At 44.6% G+C, this 25571-nt stretch overlaps 2 protein-coding genes across 2 annotated transcripts in view; one reads left to right on the top strand and one right to left on the bottom strand.

The window, feature by feature from the left end:
- Window positions 1–452, top strand: part of Plg (plasminogen) — a 40285-nt gene extending 39833 nt beyond the window's left edge. The window contains exon 19 of the mRNA XM_037200298.1: window positions 31–452. Coding sequence (XP_037056193.1) covers window positions 31–192 — 162 coding nt within the window. The 3' untranslated portion in view covers window positions 193–452. The remainder of the gene's footprint in view (window positions 1–30) is intronic.
- A 548-nt stretch (window positions 453–1000) lies between these two features.
- Slc22a3 (solute carrier family 22 member 3) overlaps window positions 1001–25571 on the bottom strand; it is a 96586-nt gene continuing 72015 nt past the window's right edge. The window contains exons 6-11 of the mRNA XM_028866661.2: window positions 16733–16830; window positions 16399–16613; window positions 9563–9671; window positions 8750–8862; window positions 6796–6895; window positions 1001–2637 (exon numbers count right to left, since the gene is read on the bottom strand). Of these exons, the coding sequence (XP_028722494.1) occupies window positions 2577–2637; window positions 6796–6895; window positions 8750–8862; window positions 9563–9671; window positions 16399–16613; window positions 16733–16830 (696 nt within the window). The 3' untranslated portion in view covers window positions 1001–2576. The remainder of the gene's footprint in view (window positions 2638–6795; window positions 6896–8749; window positions 8863–9562; window positions 9672–16398; window positions 16614–16732; window positions 16831–25571) is intronic.

Raw genomic sequence — 25571 nt, 5'->3', positions numbered from 1 at the left:
CTCACACGCACTCTTTCCTCCTCCGTCTAGGGCGACAGTGGAGGACCTCTTGTTTGCTTCGAGAAGGACAAGTACATTTTACAAGGAGTCACTTCTTGGGGTCTTGGCTGTGCTCGCCCCAATAAGCCCGGCGTCTACGTTCGTGTCTCACGCTTCGTCAATTGGATAGAAGAAGTGATGAAAAATAATTAATGGGGCGGGAGGCAGAGCACAACATCCACTTACTAAAACGTCCTAGGAGCTGAAATGTGGGGAGAGGACTTAGGTTTCTTGGAAATAATTGACAGTAATCAAACCGAGACTCTACACCAAACCTCCACCCCGTCACCGCTCGGCCTGCCCCCCTTTTTTTGTATTATTCTGGGTAAATTTTTTCCTGTCTGTGGACTTCTGGGTTTTGTGATAATAGACCAACACTGCTATGGCATTTGTTGAAAATAAACTCTATACTTACTTTGCTTTGAGTTGGTTTTGGGGGGTAAGGGGAGTCTTCAATATTTTCACACTCTTCATTCACCCTAACAATTTGAAAACAACCGACTGCAGTGACTTAGTTTGTTTTCCTAAGGGCCAGCCGCCCGCAGGACTAAGCAGACGGTAATGGCACCGGAAAGAGAACTGACGGTCTCAGTAAGTCACTTGTACATTGACCTCGTCAGCTAACGACAGCCTGACACACATCTTCAATGTCTCCCTTTCTGGCGCTGAGAATATTGTTTTCAAAGCTGCCACATGTACGAGAGCAGTCAGGAGAAAGAGTTCTATTCTGGGGATTGAAATCTGGTACCGACAACTGGGCTCCAGCCCAGATCCCGGGATGTGAGGCTGAGTTGTATAGCTGAGTTGTGGTGGAAATCTAATACAAGAGCAGCTGAGAGCCTGAACGTTATTGCGGGTCACATCCGATGCGTGGCCCGTGCCAGGAGCCCATAAAGGAACAACAGACCAACAGCCAAGCAGCGTTATTTCCCAGTCTGGAGACAGAAAGCAACACACACTGTTCCGTGGGACAGTGTTTTACTGTGGCACATGTTCAGAGGGAGGAGGGAGGGAGGGATATTTTTAAAAACAGTTTAAAAATTGTTTATTGTTACGAAACACAACTGTCAACTCCAAATGCAATCCAAAGGCGGCCGTAAAGTGAGCATGAGCCGTGCTGCGTGCGGCAATGAAACGCATTGGAAAGCACAGTACAAACGCCCGTGCGTGCGGCGTGGGTGTGGCATCGAACACCCGAAAGGTGTCGAGGGCCTGAAAACCCCCATACGGTTCTCACGTGCTTTAAGGGTTAAAATGTTTGGGTTTTTTTTTTTTTTTTGCACTCATCACACACATCTTCTATGGTACCAGAGACACATATATTCTCCACATACACATTTCCTCTTCTTCCATATTGGCAAGGCTTCCCTTTAGCGTGAATTTTGCCTGTCCACACCAAGTTTGAAGTAAAAACAAACAAACAAACAAAAAAATTCAGCCTAAGAGACACATCGAGTCTGAAAATATATTGAGAACAGCACACAACAGGGACCACTGTGTTTGCATTTGAGTCTCACACTTGAAAAGCCTTCATTTAAAAGGAAAAAGACATTTAAGTCACTTATAAAGTAGCTGCTGATTCTTTTAAGTGTGGGTACAATTGACTTTCCTTTTAAATGAAAATAAATCCCCCACCCCCGTCAAGACAAGTCAGAAGTGCTGAGATGGAATGAAAACAGGCTGTGTGTGCTTATGACTCCCAGCCACAAGCACCATTAGAACTGAATTCACAAATGGGATGTAATTATTCTTTTACTTTTCAAATTCTAAGACCCAAGAAATCATAATCCATGTTTTCTCTTCCTTAGTTAAGAACCTGCGATTACATGGGTCCGCCGAGGGAGGGCACAAAATATCGGGGGTCTCGGGAGCCCAATATGACCTTATGATAATATGGCCAGGTTCTCAAAAGGTGTTGTAGATCTGTGATGTGTTCTTGTTTAGGGAACTGTGCCTAGCCTGGGGCCTGGGACCTCAAGAGGCTGCAGAGGACGGATGGGGTGGGGGACCACACGGGACACAGGGACAGACGTGGCACCTGACAGGTCAGCTCTGTGAAGGTGTGTGTCCGGAGCTCAAAGGAAGCAGACACAGCAGTCCTCAGACTCTTCAGAACGCAGCTCGCTGCTGTCTTGATCAGATCAGAGGAGCACATTTCTGTGCACATGCCAGTCCTTGGGTTGGTCAGCCTGCCTCCGGGATGGGGCTGTCCTGAGGACCCATTGAGGCTCTCTCATCTCTCCTTAACCCACTGGTCAGAGACATTGCTCCCAACAAAGAAAACCTAGGCAGAATCCGTGTACTTACAGGTGCTTTGCTAAACAGGTCAAAGGTTATGTGTTCCCAGAAGCTTGGGTAGCAAGATAAACCTCACTCATCCTATAGCATACAAAATACTCCGGCTTTTAAGGTTCCTTGGAAGGGCACTGCCTGGAGGAGCCGAAACACGCCACACAGGCATATTCCCACCAGGCTCAGCTTCTCCTGGGTATGGGGGTTACCCACACAGCTCCGGTCTTCCAGGCGATGTAGGGGCCTCAGACATTAGAACTGGAAACCTGGGTTTTCTTTTTCCTGCCACACTGAGGCAACTGTGAGCTGACAAGACAAAAAGAACAGGGGAAATCCTTGTGAAAGGTCATGCGGTGACTTAGATTACAGTGGTTCTCAACCTCAGGGGTCACGAACCCCTTTCGCAGGGTTTGCTGAAGACCATCTACATATCAGGTCATTTATTTTACAGTTCATAACGGTAGCAAAATTACAGTTATGAAGTAACAACGAAAATCATTTTAGGGTCGGGGGTCACCACAATGTGAGGAACTGTATTAAGAGGTCGCAGCGTTGGGAAGGAAGGTTGAGCACATTAGAAGGTAGCCTGGTTATTCCTCACCAGCCTGGCTTGCTTTATCAAGCACACACATGCAGTCCCCTAACTTTCCCACTGCAAAAATAAGAAACGGCTCTAGGTTCACTTTCCACATAAGGGCCACACGAGTGCCTTAAAATTTCTACAAAATGACATGGCTTAGAACCGAGCTGTGGACAGGAGATGGAGCCTGTCTGGTTTCCGAAGGAAGAATGCTGATAGGATTTAAAACCTGGCGTTAGGTAGTTTCAATTTACAGTAAATAATTATGGGCCATCTTAGTTTGTAGAACTGTAAAATCTACTTTTCTTTTTAAAAGAATTTAGATTTGTTTTGTGTGTACGAGTGTTTTGTCTCCACGTATGTAAATGTGTGTATTTCTAAGGAGGGCAGAAGAGGGTGCTGGATCCAATGGAACTGAGTTACAGAGGGTTGTGAGTCACCATATGGGTGCCGGGAACAAACCCAGGTCCTCGGCAAGAACAGTACATGCTCTTAACTGCCGAGTTCCTCCCTCCAGCCCCACAATATGGCTTTCCAAAAAGTAGAGACTAGGCATGATTAATTTACTCCATTTTCTATTATGGAAATTTGTGATCATGAAAAAGTGAGAATTTGTGCCCAGTTAAATTTTTTGTTTGTCTATTTCTCTGTATATTTCTATAATACTTTGAATAATTGATTTTTCCTACAGACCTTTTAGATCCTTCTAACTCCTAAAAATCTCACTCTCTTGTCCAGTGTCTTAACCTAATGTTAGGGTGAATGAGTTGGTGGGAGAGTCCTGAACTCGAATGATTTTCTCTTGCTCTTCTCCAGAGCTCTATGGTTAGAAAGCCTGCCCCCGGGTGGTCTGGGGTCAGGAACGAGCGCTTGCTCTCTTTATCTCATAGGCTATTGACGTCGGTAGGCTGCATCACAGGGAAGACTGTGCAGGGTCTCTTGTTGGAGCTGGCTCACCAGTAAGGCAGGCAATGTGAAGGGACTACATCCCTTCTGCTGATTCTGGCAGTCTGGGAGTCACAGAGAGACATTCCCAGGCTTCGTCATCATCCAGCACAAGGTTCCTTCTCGCTGTTCATCTGTGACCCTGACCTAAGCGAGGCACACATAAGCCCCTGAGAAATACCCATCACTAGGTGGAACTTAAAAATATTTTAAAATACACTTTATGTTAGATTTATTTATATTATATTACGTGTCAGTATATATTTATACTAGAATATATTATCACATATATTTTAAATTAGATTTCTCTATTCTGTATGTGTTTTGCCTGTATGTACGTACGTGCACCATGTGTGTGCCTGGTGCCCAAGGAGGTCACGAGAAGGAGTTGGGTCTGCTCGAACTACAGTTACAGGTAGTTTGAGTCACCATGTGGGTGCTGGCAACTGAACCCCAATCCTCTGCAAGAGCAGTCAGTGTTCATAGCCACTGAGCCACCCCTTTGGCCCCTGGATTTGTTATTTTAAGACAGACGAATTTCCTCCCTCGTTGCGCCCCCTCGCTTCACTTCATAGTGGTGAACATTGTGAACATTCTCCTATCCTCTGGTCCTCTAGCATGACTGTAACTTGGGGTGGGGGCAGCACCCCTGTACCCTGACTCCTGGCTCAGAGCCTGTACCCTGACACCAACCAAGCGACTGGCTACAATAATACAAAGATAACATTTCTCCATTCGGGAAGAGCAAGGTCCTGCCTTCCTGGCAGAAGGCTCAGGAGGACTTCCTAAAGTCGAAATAATTTTAGTGTGGGTCTTCAATCAGCGTAGTTGTGTTTTAATGAAATTACTGAAGCTGGGAAGGAAGAGCTAGCTCCCCCATCATCCGCAGAACTTTCTGTACTTTGCGCTCTGAACTCACTTGGAGCCAGGCTGCTCGAACTCACAGAGATCCGCCTGCTCTGCCTCCCGATGCTGGATAAAGGCGTGCGCCACCACCGCCCGGCGCTGCCCATCATTTATATTCCAAACCAGTACAGGAATCCACTTGGCTCCTTTGGTGGGGAGGGGGACGACAGGAACCGCCCCTCTCCTCTGATTGGCCCATCTCATCGATAGGCAACCAGTGGAAATTGAGTAAGGTTTTATTTTGCTCGTAAAATAGACTGCTAAGGAAAATTTTTTGGGGTGATTGATTAATCAACCAGGTTTTCAAAACAGGAGGAGAAAACAGGACAAGAGGTAACAGTATAAGTTAACAGTCACCTTGCAAAGTTTTCAAGGCCAGGTAGAATATTCATGAGACCCTCACAATGGTTGCCCACTTCTGCAGAGGGTAAGGGTGTGGGTCTCAGGAAGGGACTTTCCAGTCTTATCAGAGTGCTCTTTACTCTTCTGAATATATCACAATAGAATGCAGAATAAAATAAAACCACACACAATGCAGTCACCCTAGAGCACCCAACTGCATCAGCATCATTAGCTACATGAAGGAAAGCCTTTCTGATTTCCCAAATGGGAATGAAAAAAATTCTACTTTACAAAATTGTTTTGAGTATTAAAGGAAAGAGCATATGGAAAACCATGGGGCATATAGGTATTTAAAAAATATTGTTGATATTTAAAATCATGAACTTCTACCTTCTTCCCAGCCTATGAACAAAGAAAAAAAAAAACACCTTGAGAGGAATAAAATTGAGTCTTTTTAAAATGCATCTATTTGGTAACTTTTTTTTTTCGAGACAGGGTTTCTCTGTGTAAATCACTTGGTAGCCACTGGCTCAACTCACAGAGATCCGCTGCTCTGCTCCGAGTGTGTATTTGTACTTTTAAAATGTAGATGTCTACCCTTAATTGCTTCAGTAAGATTATTTACCTTTAATGTATTTTACTTTAATATAGAACTAAATTATTTGTTAAGTATGCAAACAACACCAGACCACGTCATCTAATTGAAACCGATTACAGAATTATGTAGACAGAAAGAGGCCGGCCCTCCTCCTATGTCCTTCCCACTCATGGACTTTCCCACTGGGGGAAGATTACTGTTTGACCATTTTAAAAAATTATTACACATTCACGTTTCTATCTTTGTATTGTGAGATATTTCAGAGGAAATGGTAAAAAAAAATGTATATAGGAAATTTTTGTTGATATAATTCTTCAAATTTATGTATTGGTTAGAAATTAATCAACATATAACCAGAAAACAATATAGATATATAGATATTCCCTTCAAAACTTGTGATCTCTTTCCTGTTGTCTATCTGTCTGTCTGTCTATCTATCTATCTATCTATCTAGTCTGTCTATCTACTTATTTATCATCTGTGTATCTACTGTCTTCCTTATCTTTATTTCTAATTTACGTATTTATCAAGTAATCATTTATCTATTATCTTATCTTTTATCTAATTTCTATGTATCATCATTTATCTTACTTTATCCTCATCTATCAATAATCCAGCTCTCTTTTATCTGTCATATTTGTTCCCATGTAGCATTGTTGGCTTCTTTTGAAATGATACTACCTCCACTGCTTGCATTTCCCTTTGTAATGGGTCTTGAGGAACGTCTGTGTCATTCCATAAGACAGACCTACTCCTCTTCCTCTCAGAGGGTGGTCCATGTTCGGATGCACTGCCATCTTTCCATCAGTTCCTCACTGAATGCGCATTTGGGCTTTGTCGCTGCCTCATCATTAGCCCCTGGTTTAAATCACTTGAGTTTTAACACCTTACTAGGAAATGCTACTCAGTCACGTTTTAAAAATAGCCCACATTCTTTTTATAGCTCTAAGTTCTTTTGCATTAACCGTTTTAATCTTTTGAGTGTTTTAAGGTATTAAATTGAAGACTTAATGTCATTTCCCTTGTGGATAATCAATGCCCCATGGCTTAACAGAACGCTTTCATTTAGGGAGTGTTGAATCTCATGTAGTACCTGCCAAGCTTTTCTACGTCGTCCACTGTCTCCGGCAAGGCGATGCCCTTGGTTTCAGGCAAAAGCATCACGAGGCCACCACAGATAGATGCCAGGATGCCTGCCAGATGGGGAGAGACATGACAAACCAGGAACACACAGATTGACCCTTCCCACCTCTACAGAGGCGCACTCCCTGACCTCACGTGCCTCCAACAACCACACTCCTCTGCTCACCCTGACCACCTTCTTCAGTTCTGCACAGCTTATGGTCCCTGTGCTCTGGGTATACACTGACAGTCAGGTGTCATGTAACGGTAGGGACATACACTGAGACATGTAGTGATTTCACTGTGCAACCACCATGGAGTGGGTGCAGGCAAACCACGGCAGCCATGACATCACTAGGTGATGCAGTCTTACGGGTGCCACCATGTGGGGTGTGAGGCTGCATGTGATGTGTGGCCATGCGTGAAGTGCATCTGGCAAGTCCCAGACACTCCAGGCCTCTGCTGTTCACTGGGAAGACAGAGTCAGTGGAAGGAGCCCCCTCTACCTACTGTCTTCCTGTGAGTCTCCTGTCACATTATAGTCTAAGGACACTCTCCTTCCGGGTAAAGCCTCAACTACGCCTGTCTTTGGGGATTCCTTTTCACAGTCTTTAATCCACTTCCCAGACATCTTCAGTCTGTTGTCAGAGTGTTCAAACACACTAACTCTCTTCTTCCATGAGCTACTAATCCCATACCAATCCCTGGTTACCATTTCCCTTTGCTGCTCTTTAGGGCTTTACAAACTTGTGGAAATGCCATCTCTACTATTCCTTTTCGTGGAGTAGTAGTGGGCTTTAACAACTGGCTCCTGAAAATAAAGAGTTGGCTTTCTGCTTTCCCCATTCCCATGGGGTCAACACGCCTGTGTGCGCATGTCAAGCCGCCAGCCTGTCCTCATTGCACAATGTACTAGAACAAGATGGGCTGTGGGTCTCCAGTCTGCAGTATCCCCACACGGGACGCATGAGGGACATGGGTGATCAGGGTACGTGTAGAAGTAATTTTGTGTCCTCTATTTTTTTTTAACAAAGCATTTTTAGTATCAGAGCAAATTTATATATTGAATACTTTAGGAGATACAGTTAGCTTCTAGGCCCATCTTTATACATAAGAAAATGAAGCTAAAATTTGGTCTCTGGAAACTGATGTTTTCATTTTCTCAAAATCATAGAAGAATTTCACAGTGTCTGATTTTTAACTCAGAACCTAACAACGGAAGCTGGCATGAACACTTGTTTACCACAACCTGTTCATGTAAAGTGACTTAAGCCATTTAGCACTTTGAATGGGATGGCAATCAGATTGGCTCTTTAAAGCCAGAACAGTCATAAAAAGATGGGATGGATGTCATCATTAGCAACCCAGTGACCATGGAAGGTTCTGCCATGCATGAATAAGTGAGAGGACTTGAGACTAGCATGTACCTGAGTCAGTAAATGTCTGCCCCACAAGCATGAGAACCCGTGTTCTAGCTGCAGAAGAAAAGTCAAAAGCTGAGCATGGTGGCATGGTGGCATGGGGGCATGATAGCATGGTAGTATGGTAGCATGGTGGTATAGTGGCATGGTAGCATGGTGGCATGGGGGCATGTTGGCATGTTGGCATGGTGGTATAGTGGCATGGTAGCATGGTGGCATGATTGCATGGTGGCATAGTGGTGTGGCGACACAGTGGTAGCATGAACTTGTAATTCCAATGTTGTGAATGGATCCCTGGGACTCACCGGCTGGCTAGCCTGGTCCAGTTGGTGAGCCTCATGAGAAACCTTGTCTTGCTAACAAGATGGATTGCTCCTGAGAAACAGCCCCAGAGGTTGACCTCTGGCCTCTGCAAGCCTGTGCACACATGTGCCTTTGCACCTACGTACACACGTGCACCACCCCTCCACACACACACTCACTCCCACACAAACGAATTCTTACCAAAGATGATCAGAGGTAGTTCTAGCCACACAGCTGCTAGTCGGAAGAGTAGAAACGGAGCTATGATCCCCCCAAAGTCACACAAGCCTGAGCAGAGCGAAACCCCAAAGTTCCTGCAGATTAAAACATGATTTCAGATGGACGTTTTTAAGACAAATTCAGAATAATAAAAATATTCTGACATACTAAATTACAGGAGTTGTGTCAGTACTATTTCTATCATTTCCAGCTTTGACAGCTACTACAATCTCCTGCTCTCCACAAGCCTTTCCCATTCTGTACTGTTCGGCAGTCAGGCTAGGGAGGGAGTGTCTCCAGCGCTGGTGAAAAGATGTTTCTCCATCAGCAGCTCCATAGCCTGCCAGTCCCTGACACTCAAAGGTCACTTTGGTACCCTGCAAGGTACACCCATAGCAATATAGCATCAGGCAAGAAAGCCAATCTGTGCAAGCCCATGAATGCTCCTTTCATAACCAGCTGCTCACAAAGCTAGACAGGCAATGATGTCAGAAAAGGCTTAGCCTCGATTCAGGGTGCTGCTGGCGAATGCAAACCTAACCTACAGTCTAAGCAGGCATGCTAGGAGGCTTTCTGTCCCCAGGTTAGTGCCTTTTCACAATTCACAGCTCCGTCTCAAGCTACTCTCACAAGACATACTTCTGTCACCAAATGCAGCAGGTAACAAACAGAAGCTACAACTCCAAGTCCATTGTCTTATAAGGCTGAACTGAGCCCGGGTTAACATATCATCAACCCTGGGAACATTTGGCTATAGTTACTTAGAAGAAATGGCAACATATATGCCAGAATTACCGTAATGTTGTTGGGTACAACTCCGAATTTACCAAATAAACAATTTCAAAGGCCATGGTTATGCCTAGTCTTCCCAGGGTAGCAACTAGAGTCCTCAGCCATGTTATCCCTGTGAACAGAATGTTTAAAAGGGGAGAGTTAGGGGTCTGACAATCTCATCAACATTACACAAAACAACAAAAAAGTATTCATTGGTCCTCCCAACCTAAATCCTTGATAATTTAAGCATAAATGATAAAAAACTTTTTATATTTTAGACAAATTTCATTAACACCAACTTGATAGCTAACATTCAGTGTATGGAAGATGCTTTTCTTTCTTTTTTTGTTTGTTTGTTTTGTTTTGTTTTTCAAAGACAGGGTTTCTCTGTATAGCTTTGTGCCTTTCCTGGATCTCACTCTGTAGTCCAGGCTGGCCTTGAACTCACAGAGATCCACCTGCCTCTGCCTCCCAAGTGCTGGGATGCGCCCTGGCTGCCGGCGGAAGATGCTTTTCTGAGTGGGGAGAGACTGTAGAAATACAATTAAGAACTGCTGAGCAGTCACGGCATTGAAATAATGTCCCAGGCAGTGCTGTCCTTGAGAGCCCGAGCACACCGGCCTTGATATGAAAGGAAGTCTCTCTGTGTCCCCTTAAAAACCATGCTAGTCAGGTGTCCATCTTCACTCTGCACAGAACCAGAAAACTGAAAGCTGTTCTCCTCAGCTAAGCTGGTTTCCGGGGAGAAGGAAGAAGGCTTTGCGAACTGGGATCCTTGGAAAGGGATTTTGTTCTCGTGCTATCCCCACGGCGGGTTTCCTTCATTGCCTTCATCCCCAACCCTGCCTCCTCCTCCAGGAACTTCTCTAGAAAGAGCCAGATGCACGCACGCAAACTGGCTAACCTTACAGCGTGGACTGCTTTAGGACCAGCTACTTTCACTGGATGAAGAACACCCCCCACCATCTTCTACCGTAATGATGGGACATAGCAAATATTCTCCAGGAAACATTTCCTTTCTTTTGTTTTAAGGGCAGATGGAACTCAAACATTTTAATCCTAAAAAGTCAGGCCTCTGAACATCTTACAAGTTATACGATGTATGTCGTCCTAGCCAGGAGGACCAGTATGAGGGCAGGGGACTGAATAAAGACCGTATCTGCTTGTCAATGCGCAGCTGGGGTACCAGCATCTCTGGACACAGGGGTTCACACAGCACCAGATCATTCTCTTCTCTCTTAGACAAACATTGCATCTTCTTGAAGGTCTAATTAGGCATTATTATCTTGTTGTGCTGAGGCTTGAACCCAGGACCTTATGCATGGCAGCTAAGTGCTCACCACTGAGTTAGATTGCAACCCTCGTTTTTTTGTTTTTTTGTTTTTTGTTTTTGTTTTTTTGTTTTTTGAGACAAAGTCAAACTCAAGCTGGTCTTGAACTCTTAATCCTCCTGTGTCATCCTCCGAGTGCTAGATTCTGGGCATTCTAGGCATATACCACCACACAAGGCATAGATAGATAGATAGATAGATAGATAGATAGATAGATAGATAGATAGATAGATAGATAGACGACAGACAGACAGACAGACAGGGTTTCTTTGCATAGCCCTGGCTATCCTGGAACTTGCCCTGTAGACCAGGCTGGCCTCGAACTCACAGAGATCCACCTGCCTCTGCCTCCCAAGTGCTGGGATTAAAGATGTGTGCCACCACCTCCTGACCCCATATTTTTTTTTAGAAGAGTGGCCACAAATAAGGATGAGGAACAAAAGCATTAAGCTCAGCAATGTGTGCTCACTCTAGAGAATATTCAACAGATTAAAAAACCCGAACTACAAACAACTGTCAGAAAGGCAAGCAGAGATAGAGGTTTCGAAATCCCAGATCTTTGCTGGGAAGCCCCGTTAATTAAGATTTAGTTGCAAGCTGGCCAAGGACATTCCAGTGCACTTGATGTATTTGGGGATGGGACACCTGCAGCTGTTGCAGCAGTAGTTAAGTCGGGGAGTGAGGTAGGTCAGAGCTGAGCTCATGCACTGGGCGCCACCTGCTCGGACACAGAACAGCTGTAAACATGTGTTTTACTTAGGCTTTGCTTTCTCATGAGAGCCAGGAGGGGACTAGAAAATGCATTCCACCCTTGTCCATCAGGGAGCAGTTGCTGCAGGAGGTGGAAAGTGGAAGCTCACCCAGATGCCCTAGGTCACAGCCAATGGGGTGATAAGGGCGGCCACAGAGGAGTCTGTATGCTTCTATAGAAACCACTGTCCAAAGTAGGTGCATCAGTCCGAATCTCTTTACTATAGCAAGACGGCTGTTGTGAGTCCCACCAATAAGTTCAATGTCTGTTTAGGTTTATAACTAAGGCTTAAATTGTTCAATGGAAAAAATTAAGACTAAGAAACCAAATTAAAACATATCCATGTTCTTTCTACATATACACATACCACCACCACTACCATCATAAAAAACATTTGGTTAATTCACAAATAACTAGTCAATTTGATAGAACAGGAAGTGGTACAAGTCTGACACCCTTGAAGAAGTGGTCTGTCCTACAAGACTTGGACTAAAGACTTTCAACTCATTCCTGAGCAGTATGCTGGCACAGAGCTTTTGTTGGGAGGGGAAAAAAAAGGTCCAAAGATACTATACTACATTAACTTGAAAAAAGTTCACTAACAGATGTAAATTATATATAATTATGTACAGAAATGAAAACCATTGGTCATTCTAATAATAGACATTTTTTTTATGGTAAAGACAAACTAAAAAAAAAAAAAAATTAGGGATGGAGGATGTAGCTCAGCTAACAGAGTGTCTGCCCAGTATGCACAAAGTCCTGGGTTCCATCCCCAACACATATAAACTGAGCAATGGTGGCATCTGGAGTCCCAGCACTCAGCAGGGAGAGGCAGGAGGATTAAAAGTTACATGTTGTGAGACACCTGAGCAAACTGTGTAGAAATGTGTCGCTGTTTTACCCTGCCTGCCTAAGGCACCCGATTGATTTAATAAAGAGCTGAAGGCTAATAGCCAGGCAGGAGAGGTTAGGCGGGACGTCTGGGCAGAGAGAGGAACTTGGGATGAATCTAGGTGTGTGAGAGAGACGCCAGAGAGACAGGGAGGGAGTCAGACATACAATGGAGGAGAGGTAAAAAGCCACATGGCAGACTGGAGATCAATAGAAGCAGGTTAATTTAAGTTGTAAGAGCTAGTTGGGAACAAGCCTTAGCTAAAGGTCACGCTTTAATTAATAATAATAATAATCATCATCATCATAATAACTCTTCTAAAAAATATGGGGTCAGGAGGTGGTGGCACACACCTCCTGTCTCCACGCCATTATTTGGAGGCTGGGGTCCCAAAAGAAAGAAAGTCTGACTACAGTTAAGGTCATACTCAGCTACTCAGCTACATAGCAAGTTTGAAGTCAGCCTGGGCTACAAAAAAATGCCCAATCTCTCTCTCTCTCTCTCTCTCTCTCTCTCTCTCTCTCTCTCTCTCTCTCTCTGTCTATCTGCCTGTCTCTCTGTGTGAGTGTATCTGTCTGTCTCTGTGTGAGTGTATCTGTCTGTCTCTCTCACCTCTTTCTTCCCACACATGCTCATATAGATGAAAAATGACCACAACATCTAAAGCCACTTTCCGTAGTCATGAGAGAACACAGAGAAATGATCTTTCTCTGTGGATGAGGGCCTTGCTCAGGCAGCTAGAGTCTTGAAGCTCAGCTTTGGAAGAAAAGATATAGAATTTAAAAACACATAACTTTCACTCTCCTCTGGATGTACCATCTGCTGAGTCCAGAAATAAAGTCTAGAGAAAAGTCCTAACAAAGATATGTAAATTGGATAGACAGATGCACTTTTTACTTAAATAAAGTAAAAGATAGCCTTGTTCTGGGAAGGGGACTTGCCTCCACTGCCAGGTCTGCAGCCACACTGAGTAGAATTGAAGAGGACAGCTGGCTATGTCTACAGAAAGTGGTGACTTTCCAGACTTCAGAGGTTTGCTTTCTAGACAGTGAATCTTAACAGTTAGCCGGGAAGATCATTTCTTTTTCTCAAGTTCATTCTCAGACCATAAAAAGAAAGGTTTCAGAGAAGTGATTTTCAGAGTTGACCAGGGGCTGAGATGATGTCAAGTCCCGCTAAGAAGAAAGGCTTAGAAAGGCATTCCTAATTTCACAGTCTGTCCTAGGAGTCAAGGCCAAAAGCCCTTTAAATTAGAAGGGGGGCTTACTGAAGGGAGGGGCTTCTGTTCATACACGGAATTCATAACTTATTCTGGCCCATCAATCGTTGCAGACTCTTGACTATAAAAGCACTTATGAGGAACCACGGTTTGATTCCCAGAAGCCACATGAAAAGGTCAAGAGTGGTGGTGATTGCTTGACATCCCAGTGCTAGGCAAGTGGAGACAAGGAGCCCAGGGCTCACTGGCCAAGCAGCCTTGCCTACTTAGTAAACTGCAGGCCAGCTAGAGACCCTGTCCCAAGAGACGGAGCAGATGGCGCTGAGCAAGGACACACAGGCTGACCTCAGGTCTGCACATGGCTGGAAACACCCACACCAACATGAGCACTTGCACACACATGAACACATACAGAGTGAGAGACAGGGACGGGGAGAGGAAGGGAGGGAGAGAGAGAGGGAGGCAAGGAGGAAGACAGGGAGGGAGGGAGAGAAAAAATTTCCAAGCAGAGAATTCTATAACATTCTTAAGTTTTCCCCCTTTAATCAAAATTGTGTACCTCTGAGGAAAGCAAACATGTTTCTTTTGTTCCTGTCTATTCATTTTCCTGTTTAGTGGCCATCAATTAATCTATATCAAATAGGCACCAACGCACGGATGGATGGCTATTATTCAGCTTCTGTGACTCTTTTTTAAAGATCTATTTTTATTTTTATTTGTGTGTGTGTGTGTGTGTGTGTGTGTGTGTGTGTGTGTCTGTGTGTGTGTGTCTGTCTGTCAATCTGTGGAGGTCAGAAGAAGGTATCAGATACGTCTGTCTGTCTCTCAAGGTCGGAAGAAGACATCAGATACTTTGGACCTGGAGTTACAGGTGGTTGGGAGCCACCTGAAGTGGGTGCTGGGGACCGAATCTGTGACCCCTGGAGAAGCAGCCAGTACTCTTAACCACTGAGCCATCCCTCCAGCCCCAGCTTCTGCAGCTCTTAAGATAGGCCGATTGTGCAATGGGCTATTTGTGTTTCTTCGGATTCATCTTTACTTGGAAGCTTGGAATGTGATCATATTTGGGAATAGGACCAAGAGGGCGAGTGTCACATGAAGAGAGAGACACCAGGAAATGATGAGGGTGACCAGAGAGAGGCTAGAGACGCTGCTAGCTCAGAGGCTCTGGGGAAAACGGCCCTGCCTGTGCTTTTAGAGGTCACCCTTGTGTGTGGGAGTGTCTGCTGTCCAGCCACCCAGCTGGTGGAGATTCATTGCTGCAGCCCTGGGAGCCGGAGGCACTTGAGAAAAAGGAGAGAAACCTGAGTTTTTGCTTTTCATCAGCCAGTGCAGCAGGATGGAATTGCGCATCCTTTACCTTCTCTGTTCTGAGGATTGGCATTTCTGTAGTGTGATCCAAGTAAGGTCTACCTGCTCTCCTGGGAATTCGTGGACCAGTGTCTAATATGAAGTCTCCTCTGTGTGTGTGTGTGCTCTGATCTCTTTAACTCTAGCAGTGCCCTCTTTCCTGGCCCTCAGCATTCTCAGAGACAGACTGCTTCCTTTACAGGTACAGGGACTGTGGAGAACCTGGCTTCCTGCATAAGCCTCCATTGCACACCCAGGACACAGAAATGCCTCCTGTGCTCCAATTCACACCTTGCTCGGGGGTGGGGGGGTGTTAGAATGGCTTCCTCTTTGTAGCTCCATCTGTGTTCTGTGGCAGAGGTCACCTGGGCTGTTGAAGGAGCATCTGGAGTCTTTTGCGATCCTTTCCCCCTCCCCCTCCTCCTGACCCCCATCTGCCAGCCCCCAAGCCCTGGAATATTGACCTCTGCAACTTCTCTATAAGGAACCATCCTCTCCATCCCAGCCAGACTTCCCCGGGTGCAAGCGACACCCTGGCCTCTCTCCCTCCCGCCATGTCCCAAACTGCTTCAGGTGCGAGCAGCTCACAGTCCCTGCTCCAGAAGTTCGCAGGTAGCACCAAGCTCACGCCACGTCCGAAGGGGACAGTTGGGCTGGGGGCTGAGCAGCCTCTGTCTTCCTCAAGACAGTTTCCAGCAATAACAGAGAAGCCTGAGTTCCTGAACTCACAAAACTTTTCATGGTTTTGGGAAAAAAATAACAGGAAGAAATGGCTGCTCGTAAAGAGTTATGACTCCTCCCTTGGGCCTACACAGAACTTCTCCCTCACTCCCCCTCCTCTCCCTCCCCTCCTCTTCCCACACCTTTGTCAATTGTATTAATTGACCACATTCTTGTTGTGACATTATTAAAATGTCTATGTCTCTTAATAGGCTATGAGCCATATAAAGCCACATCTTCCTTCTGCCCCTTACCTGGGGCACAGCTTGGTGTCTGCAGCATGGTAGATGCTTGGGAAATATGTTAAACAGTATCGGCGACATCACATCACTATGACCTAGATCTAGCATCATCCCCTTTTCATCAATAAACAAACCTAACATTTCAGTAAAGAGAGGTATCTACGTATCAGTCTTTGCATTCATGAAGCAGAAAATAGAGTGGTACCACCTAAGCTTGCCTGGTGCCAAGCTTTTGAAGAAATAGCACAGCTCACAAAGACTAGTGGCCCCTACCCACTCTGCCATATGTAATCATTACATTTTTGTCACGTTCTTTGGGAACTGTCAACTAAATGTGAAGGAAGACTACCTTCTGGTAAGAATGCAGTGACCAGGCATGCCACACCAGCCACTATATTGCTTGCTGCAAAGGGAAGGCGTCGTCCAAGACGCTCAATGGTCAGAAGGATCAAGAGCGCTCCAGGTAGCTCCACAAGCCCCGAGATGAAGAAGTCTATGTAGAGGTTGCCTCCGACAATTCCCAGGCGCATGACAAGTCCTTGATAGACCACGGCACTTGTGAACCTGCAAAACATCAGAAGACACCAGGGAAGCAAATTAAGAGAGAAAGGACCTGTGAGCAAAAGGAAATGATGAACTATGTACTTGATCCCAGCTTTGAAACCCAGCCCAAGTCAACTTACCAAGCATACATAAGAATAAGCGTGCATTTCCTCATTTGGGGCGTTCTCACAAGGTCTAAAAAGGATGGGTTACTCACTTCTTCATCTGTAACAGTGATCTAGATGAGAAAGACAGATGTCAGCAGCATTTTACAGCAAGATACACCTGCATAGTATAAACTTGTTGTTAACGTTACAAAATTAAAATGATGTTCCTGAACTTCTGGGCCCGTCACAATCCCATCTTCCAAACTGGCCATAGGGAGTTTGTCCAGTATTTTCAATAGGTCAGATCCACAGAGATGCAGTTAACTCAGGAAAACATCTGAAGATAAACTGATGCTAAACTGCTTCAGATCAAATTCCCTTTACATTACTATGTATCTTTCCTTTCAGCATCCTGACTAATACAACACCTGTTCCTTAGAAACCCTTCTAAATGTAAGAGTATTATGCTGTTTAACCATCTAGATCATGTTGGCCTGTAGACACACCTGTGCAGGATTGTTTTCATGGTAAATCAAGGTGGGAAGATTCACTCTGAATGTTGGTGGTGCCATTTCATGGGCTGGACCCTGGGCTATGAAGAGGACAGAGAGGAAGCCCAGGACCAAGTGAGGATGCATATAGTCTATCTTCTATTGACTGTGGATATGATGTGGCCAGCTGCTTGAGGTCTGGCTTCCCTGGATTGATGGACTGGAAGCTGGAATTGTGGGCCAGATAAAACGGTTCCTATCTAAGTGGTGTATTTCGGAGCATTTTATCCAAGCAACAGAAATGACTCCAGGACAGGCACCACTGAGGCATTTCTCTTCATGTTTTCATCTTTACTGCTTCAGAGTAAGGTGAGGACATCAAGTAGAAGAGGTACAGACGACAGCAATATATTTTTCCATGGTTCATAAACCAAGCGTCTCCCACGGAGTTTCTACGCATTGTCTGAGGCAGGCAAGCATAGGAGACAGTTCAGTATGTTGGGACTCCCATTTGGTTCTGGTCCATGTGTGCTTGCCTCTTGTAATACTGCACGCGGCAGCCTAGCTCCCCCACCTCACATACTATGCATATACAATGTACCGAGTAACCTCAGGACCCTCGGCCCCCACCTGTACTAGATGCATATGCTCCCATCTCTGAACAATCTGGCAGAAGGCTCCCCATGACTATCACTGATGGAATCTAGACAGTTTCTGTTTAAATATATTCCCAGTATAGCCAGGTTTGAAGAACAGAGGGCTTGGTCTGGCCTGAACTGATTTGGGGTTCATTGCTCAGGAAGGCTAAGTAAGCTATGTCTTCAAGTAACCTTTTAGGTTCTATTTACCATCTTATGCCTGTGCATGATTTGGCATGTACATGATTAAAATCAGATACATTATGGGAAGATGTTCATATAATCTATCAATCAAAATACGGAACCACCCAAGCTACATCCCTTAGTAACCAACTCCTCCCTTTTTTGAACCCCATAAAAAGAGTCCCAAACAGTAATCAGGGCCTGGAGCATCTTTTCTCATGCAGTTTGCTGTCATTCTTGACAGTGACAGATCTTTAACCTGTGCCAGCTCTCTGCCCCAAGTAATATTATCATGCTTCTTCTGCAAATCTATGTGAGCCCCTGTGTTTAATTATCTGGGTAAGAGGCCAGAAGAATAAGAACCCCGGAAACACCCAGCCCAAATCCTGACAACCAGAAGCATTATCTACATTAAAATGACCAATGTGTATGGAGGGATACATATCTGTTAAATTCTAGACTAAGTACACAGACTATTTTACTTAACTATTATTGAAGTATTTTTATGAATTCAAATTGATCAATGAAAAGAGCAAGCTCAGGACCACGAGGATTAAACAGCAGGAGGGTATAGGGTCAATATTTGACATCTGTGTCTAGAAACCCCTCTATTGTTGACCCTCCCACACTGCTGCGGGGTATGGAGGAATCTTCTACCCACAAGCATTCTACCGTTGGTGGCTATTTCCACACGCATTTTAAAGGACACCAAAAACTAAAACGGAATCTTCCAGTTCAAACATGAAAAGGTTAATTCTGGACTAAAATGATTTATATAAGTTAGATTTGAGTCAAATCATTTAAATTTTTAAAGAAGGGTCTTGAAATTCAAAATGAAAACAACACATACTATTAGGGTGGTTCCTGGAGACCGTCATGACTAGCTTTTTCCATGAGTCAGGCTTTGGCTCTGCTCAGTGGTGTGCTTCCCCTCTCTCTTCACCCCCAGGAACCACTGACATGACTGCTTCCACATCCACACACTGGCCACCCAGCACACACACAGGAGACCAAGATATATTCCAAGGCAATACATTTTCACGGGCCCTTTCTATTTCCTCTTCAGCCTTCTTATGCTCTGCTCACAGCTATGACTCCTGTCCACTAGGTAAGACTCTGGGCAACGCCTTTTCACCCAGGCCCAACCCAACATGTCAGAATTAAAGGAAAACCATGCACCGCAGATTACACACCCAGCCAAATATCGGGGCCCCCATCCACGCTCTGTAATTGTCGCTAAGTGGTGACAATGGGGCCTCGCCCCCTTGACGTCCTTAACTCTGTAGATGTCTATTTCCTTTGGACAGACATCCAGTCAGCATCTGAGCAAAGAATGGTAACATCAGATGCTGAATGACATTAGGGCCCGCAAGTGGTCCCGAGCAAAGGGCCACATGGTGGATGCTTTTGAATGTGCAATCTTCGAATTCTCTCTTGAAACGACTGACTTTGCCACTGTGGTATGAAAACAGCATGGACCATGTACACCTAGATTCTAATAAACCTTTATTTACAGAGACACAGCAAGCTGGTCTGGCCTGTGAGCCATCGTTTGCTGACCTGGGAGTTGTAGGGTTAATGCTGGAGGAACTTGCACAGACCAACTGAAATTCCCATTAGAGAAGGAACAGTTGAGAGAATCTGACCCCAGGAGGATACCTAGACAGTCAGTGCACGAATCTGGATACTGAAGTCCAACTCTGCATTTTAACTGCTATATTCTGCAGTATATAGACTACTTTGATTTCACTGATTAAAAGGGTAGTTTGATCATCTCATTCATAGTTCTTATGAGTTAGTGGGACTATGGAGATTTTTTGCTTTTTTTTTTTTATACTGTAAATATCCTCTTTTAAAAAACAGCTAGGTCGCCAGGCGGTGGTGGCGCACGCCTTTAATCCCAGCACTCGGGAGGCAGAGGCAGGCGGATCTCTGTGAGTTCGAGGCCAGCCTGGGCTACCAAGTGAGTTCCAGGAAAAGGCGCAAAGCTACACAAAGAAACCCTGTCTCGAAAAACCAAAAAAAAACCAAACAAACAAACAAAAAAAAAACAGCTAGGTCTTCATCGTGTGAGCATGAGAACATGAACCCCACTCCCCAGGACCCACATAGAAAATCTGGATGTGGTGCTGTATGCTTGGGACTTTAGTGTTGGGAGACCTATGCTTGAGCTCCAGGGCAATGAAAAACCCCGTCTCAAAAAAATGGCTGCTGAGGAACAACACCCAGGCTTGACTTTGGGACTTTAGAAACATGTGCATACCTATTCACATACATTACAAGAATAAAAATAAATTACTTTTGTAACAAGATATAATATTTCTAAGTGATGAATTTTAATTAAATATCAATGTACCCAATGGTCTTTTAACAGGCCCTTTCTATATGCATGCGCGCGCGCGCGCACGCGCGTGCGCACACACACACACACACACACACACACACACACACACAATCAATCAATCCATGTTCTCAGTGGAGCAATCTTTGCATCTGGTTATGGGAAGGCCCGATTATCTCACGGTAATACTATCCTCTGACTGGACATGTATCCCAATTGAGCCAATGAGAAATGGGCATGTTATTCAACCTAAGCCCATGAGAAACATGAGTCTTTATTTGGACAAATTAGAAATGGTAATACTATCCTCTGACTGGACATGTATCCCAGTCTGAGCCGATGAGAAAATGAGTTCGTGGCTCAGTTTGGGCCAACGAACAAAACATTCTGGAAAAATCTTTTTCTTCCCTTAATTCAGAGATACCCAAAGGAATCTCCTCTCTCTCTCACCTCAAAAAATTAATGACAAAATAGCAGGCCCAACTAGATCTTGGCAGACACCCTACATCCACAGGGAATCAGTCTGAGAATGCAGCTGCCTGGTCAGGGTGGAGAGAGGGGCAAGCAGGTTTAATGAGTTACCCAGACCCTGGCTAGGACACCTCTGAACCCTGCAGGGTCTCGAATTCCAGACACATGAGCCAGTGAGAGTCCTTACTGTCCAAGTGCATTTAAGTTGGCTTTCTGTCACTTGATGCCAAAAGCAGAATTATCCAAAGACTCCAATCCAGAACAATCTCTTGCTTTGACCGCTGAATACTTTAGGCAAATTGATTTTATTGTTAAAATAACTGCTTCCATATTCTAATTCACTCCAGTTCCAATTCCCTGTAAACATAATTGTTTCAGTGTAAAATTCATGAGATTTGGAACAAAGCGGGGTCTCAACTCTGCTTTTCCAAAGCACAAGTTTAGCGTGTAGCCATATAATCAATATAAACTCCGAACTCCTGGTAACAAGGGAAAGTAATCAGAAGCAGAACACAGCCTTCCCCTGCACAGTGAATGAAGGGATTAATAGTACTGTCAGGCAGGTAAGTATTTAGTTACAGTGCAGAGCGAACCCAGCTGGTCTTTGATTTATTAGCATCGTCCCCGCAGTGACGCAGATATTCTGAAAGATGACCCACTTTCTGGATGTCCAAAGACCTCGAGAGACTAAGAGCCGTATCATGGATGGAACATATCTAATCGAGTCCTGCCAACTCAGGCATGCGGTGTCTGGGGCTACTGTTCTTTTACATAACTTCTCACTCTGTGGCCATGTTTCTCTTCTAATGCCAACGGTTACCAGACTTTTGCCTAGTCTGGGTCAGAAACAAAAGACCTGAAATGCTATTCCAGATTGTTACACATTTTTTTAAAAAATGCATTTTAATAAGATGTGGTCTCTATACAATAAAACCCAGCAATTTAAAATGGAGCCCTCTATGAGTTTTGATATATCTGTAATCATATAACAATTACTGTGCCTACGACGTGGCACATGCCCACGACCCCCAAGTTCCTTCACGATTTCCCCAAATTCTATCCAGTCTGTTGAGGGTATCCCTCATCTTCTCCCTGTTGGAACAGCTTTTCTCTCTTTAGAACCTCAATAGACACAGAATCTGCAGTGACCCCTTCGTCTACGCCGCGTTGGTTGCCGCTCTACCTTGTCACACTTTTATGGGTTCCAAGTGGGACGAGCCCTGATTTGCAGCAGATGGACAGGAGGCTGCTTGTGTAATATTTGTCTGTTAGAGGCTGGGTTCCCAGCAATGCTCTCATCAGAGGGTATCAGCCAAGGCTTCAACGACGGATGCTGCCCTCCTTGCCTCTCACCAAGCTGAAGCACTACTTGCTCTAACCATCCCTTCAACTGTCTTTCCATTCTGCCGAGGCCTCATAGACCATCAGCAGGGAGGCAGGCTATGTTAAAATAGTACCCTCTGACCAACTCAGTTGCCTTTATAATTCTTCCCGGTAACTTTCTAATATATTTCTTCAGCATGAATTTTTAATTTAAGTTGCCAAGAAAGAGAAAAGCTTTACAAGTAACCATGTTCCCCACATTGGGCGCCATTTGTTGCTGGAGGGCTTCTCTCCAGGTTCCCCAAGCCCCGCAGTCCCACAATCCATTTATAAAATAATCACTCAGACGCTTATATCACTTATAAACTGTATGGCCGTGGCAGGCTTCTTGCTAACTGCTCTTTTATCTTAAATTAACCCATTTCTATAAATCTATACCTTGCCATGTGGCTGGTGGCTTACCAGAGTCTCTACATGCTGCTTGTCCTGGCGGTGGCTGCAGTTTCTCCCCTCCTTCCTGTTTCCCCAATTCTCCTCTCTCTTTGTCCCGCCTATACTTCCTGCCTGGTCATTAGCCATCAGTGTTTTATTTATATAGAGTGATATCCACAGCACTTCCCCTTTCTTCTTTTTTTAAAAAGGAAGGTTTTAACTTTAACATGGTAAAATTACATATAACAAAACAATTACCGAGCAAGAATTATAGTTACAATATTAAAGAAGATGTCTTATCTATCTTATATTTGTGAGTTTAAGGTTTTATAGCTAACTTATCTTTTATCATAACTGAGGAAATTACGACTATCTAGTCTTCAACCACATCAAAGACCTGAGAAGGAACATAATGGTACCTGAGAAATGGTAGATGGATGCAAGCAACTTTCGGGAATCTTGCAAGAGTAGACCAAGACAGCTGGCAGCCTGGACAGTCACCTAATGTTTCTCAGCATTGTTGGTGCATTCAAATTGGCTACAGGCCTAGAGTATCTGACAGACCATTTTTAGAAGCAGGAATTTTAAGAGACCATCTTACCCTGTCTTGGCAGAGTACAGTAGTCGCTTTCCTTGTGTCCCGCTTGTCCAGAAAGGACAGCATTGCATTTGTACTGTCAGCCATCAAGGCAAGGGCAGTTCTTTGCCCAGTAGGCCATTTTGTGCCAAAAAGACAAACTTCCAAATGGAAATGTCTTAGAAGCCCAACAAAAAATTATGCCAAGAACTCCCCAAATGGAGAACAAGTTTCAGGTCAGAAAACAACCCCCAGATGGATTAGTTTAGTGATGTGATATTTTGCTCACAATATAATTTTTTTTTCACTTACATGTTATTGAAGTACCATGAGCTTGCTTTCCTCTTCAGTAGTGCAAGATTCAGTTAGATGCAATGTAGATGTAGATACATGCACATGTAAGCCAGATGCTGTTAGTGTTAGAGTTAGTTTTTTTAATGACATTTAAGAGGCATTTACCTGTAGGGGATAATTCATTCACCACTTACTCATAGCTACTGCTGTTACAGAGATATTCCAAAACGTACTGTGACATGAAGTTCTTCCCAATGCTAACTATCACCATTCATTCTTAAAACTTGCATTCTATGTGATATGTTGGTCATAACACCTACATTTCATATCAGTTTGTCACTGTTGACATCCCACGCTAAAATAAAGTGGGTGTGATTATTTTAAAATGCACACACAAGCTAGAGTGTTCAAGAGACTTGGTACACAGAGTCAATCAGCAGCCTGCCATATCCAGCAGCTTGCTAATACACCCTGCCCTAGGCCTCAGATATCACTCAATCTGTATTTCAGGTTCCTCAGGGAACTAGTAGAAGAAACTGAGTCAATGAATAGTCCAGTTCATCTGCTGACTCCTAAGCCCTGGTTCTTCCCAGAGCTTTGGGTTTAGAAGAGGTGTTGGTCCCCCAGGCTCAGGAGGGAAGAACACCTCTTACATGGAGGATCTGCCCCAGGCAGGAGAGGGCAAAGGGCCGGTGGCTGCATCTGTAGCCTTGCAGAATCCATTTGGTGGTTCTCAGTGGGTGATTTATCAGCTGAGATGGCCATGAGCCCTTCACCATCATGATATATTCAGTGATGATGTCATCATAAGTTGACTACAGGCTCCACCCTCTAGAAGCTTCTATTCTCCAAGTCAGTGTGAATCAATGATTGTTTGAAGATTTGAGGCTTACTTATTTGAACAGTCAGGAACTACCTCAAAGCTAAACAACTCCCAAGTCTTACAGACAAATACCCAGAGGAAGAGGGCTTGGGGGTGCCGGAAGGGTGGCCAGTGACTGCTGGGGGATCCTCAGGGCCTTTCATCTACTGTCTAGTGGGTGACCCCATTATTCAGACAAAAGCCAGTCCTAGAAGCACCAGAGGTTCTGGGATCTGACATGAAAGAGCTTCAGCTAACTCCTGGGCAGAAGAGCACCGCATGCTCCCCATGAAGACAGCAGTGCGCCGAGCTCTCCACAGTCCACACCGCCTGCTCTCCGTGAAGAGAATGGTATACTAAGCTACACGCAATCCAAACGCCTGCTTTCCAGGAAGAAAGCAGTATGCCAAGCTACCTGAAGTACATACTGCTTGCTCTCCACGAAGCAGAGTCGCCAAGCTACCTGCAGTACTTTGAGAAACTTAGAAAAAAAAAAATCTATTAAAACTGTAAAACGAGGCAGAGATCAGAGCACCTGCTGAAGACAGTGATTTCCCCGTATGTGCCAGGGAAGCCACACCCATGAAACCTCAACAGTGTGGCTGCCTAGCCGAGACCTGAGAAATGACAACCACATTTGACACACCAACCTGGATGCCGAAATCTCACAAAAGCCCACCACCAGAAGAAGAGCTACACACTGCTAAGAGGGACGGAAAAGGAGGCTGCTCCAGCGGTGAGCCCGGGAGGTTAACCAATCCCGAGCTGTCAGCTCTAAGTCCGCATACTTAGGAACAGCACTAAATGCTGTGTGTGTTTGTGTGTGTGTGGTGTGTGCGTGTGTGTGGTGTGTGTGTGTGTGTGTGTGTGTTTGTGTGTAGGGGTTCGAAAGGAGTAAGGAAGAGAGGTGGTGGGGAAATGATACAAATACATGACTTTCATCTTTTTCATCAAACCTACAGTTTTTTTTAATCAGCTACAAGAAAGAAATATCTGTGTCAAGATGTCTAGGGATGACCAGCGCTTATCAGAATGAAAGATGAACCATAGTCCCCTGGACCAGGGCTGCACGATAAAAAAGAAAGTATGAGCCTCATGGGTGAGTTGACATTGCCTTGAGATGGTGAAACAGATGCTAAAAATAATAGGTGAAATTAATCAAAATGATATGTTTTATTGACCCCAATCCATTCAAACATTATCGTTTCCATATGAGGTCATTCATGAGGCATTTGTGATCTGTTTTGGAACACATCTCTG

This window comes from Peromyscus leucopus, chromosome 8a, assembly GCF_004664715.2.
Source record: "Peromyscus leucopus breed LL Stock chromosome 8a, UCI_PerLeu_2.1, whole genome shotgun sequence".
Classification (NCBI taxonomy): Eukaryota; Metazoa; Chordata; class Mammalia; order Rodentia; family Cricetidae; genus Peromyscus; species Peromyscus leucopus.
The sequence above is the reverse complement of the archived record's forward strand: the minus strand, read 5'-3'. Positions and strand labels throughout refer to the sequence as shown.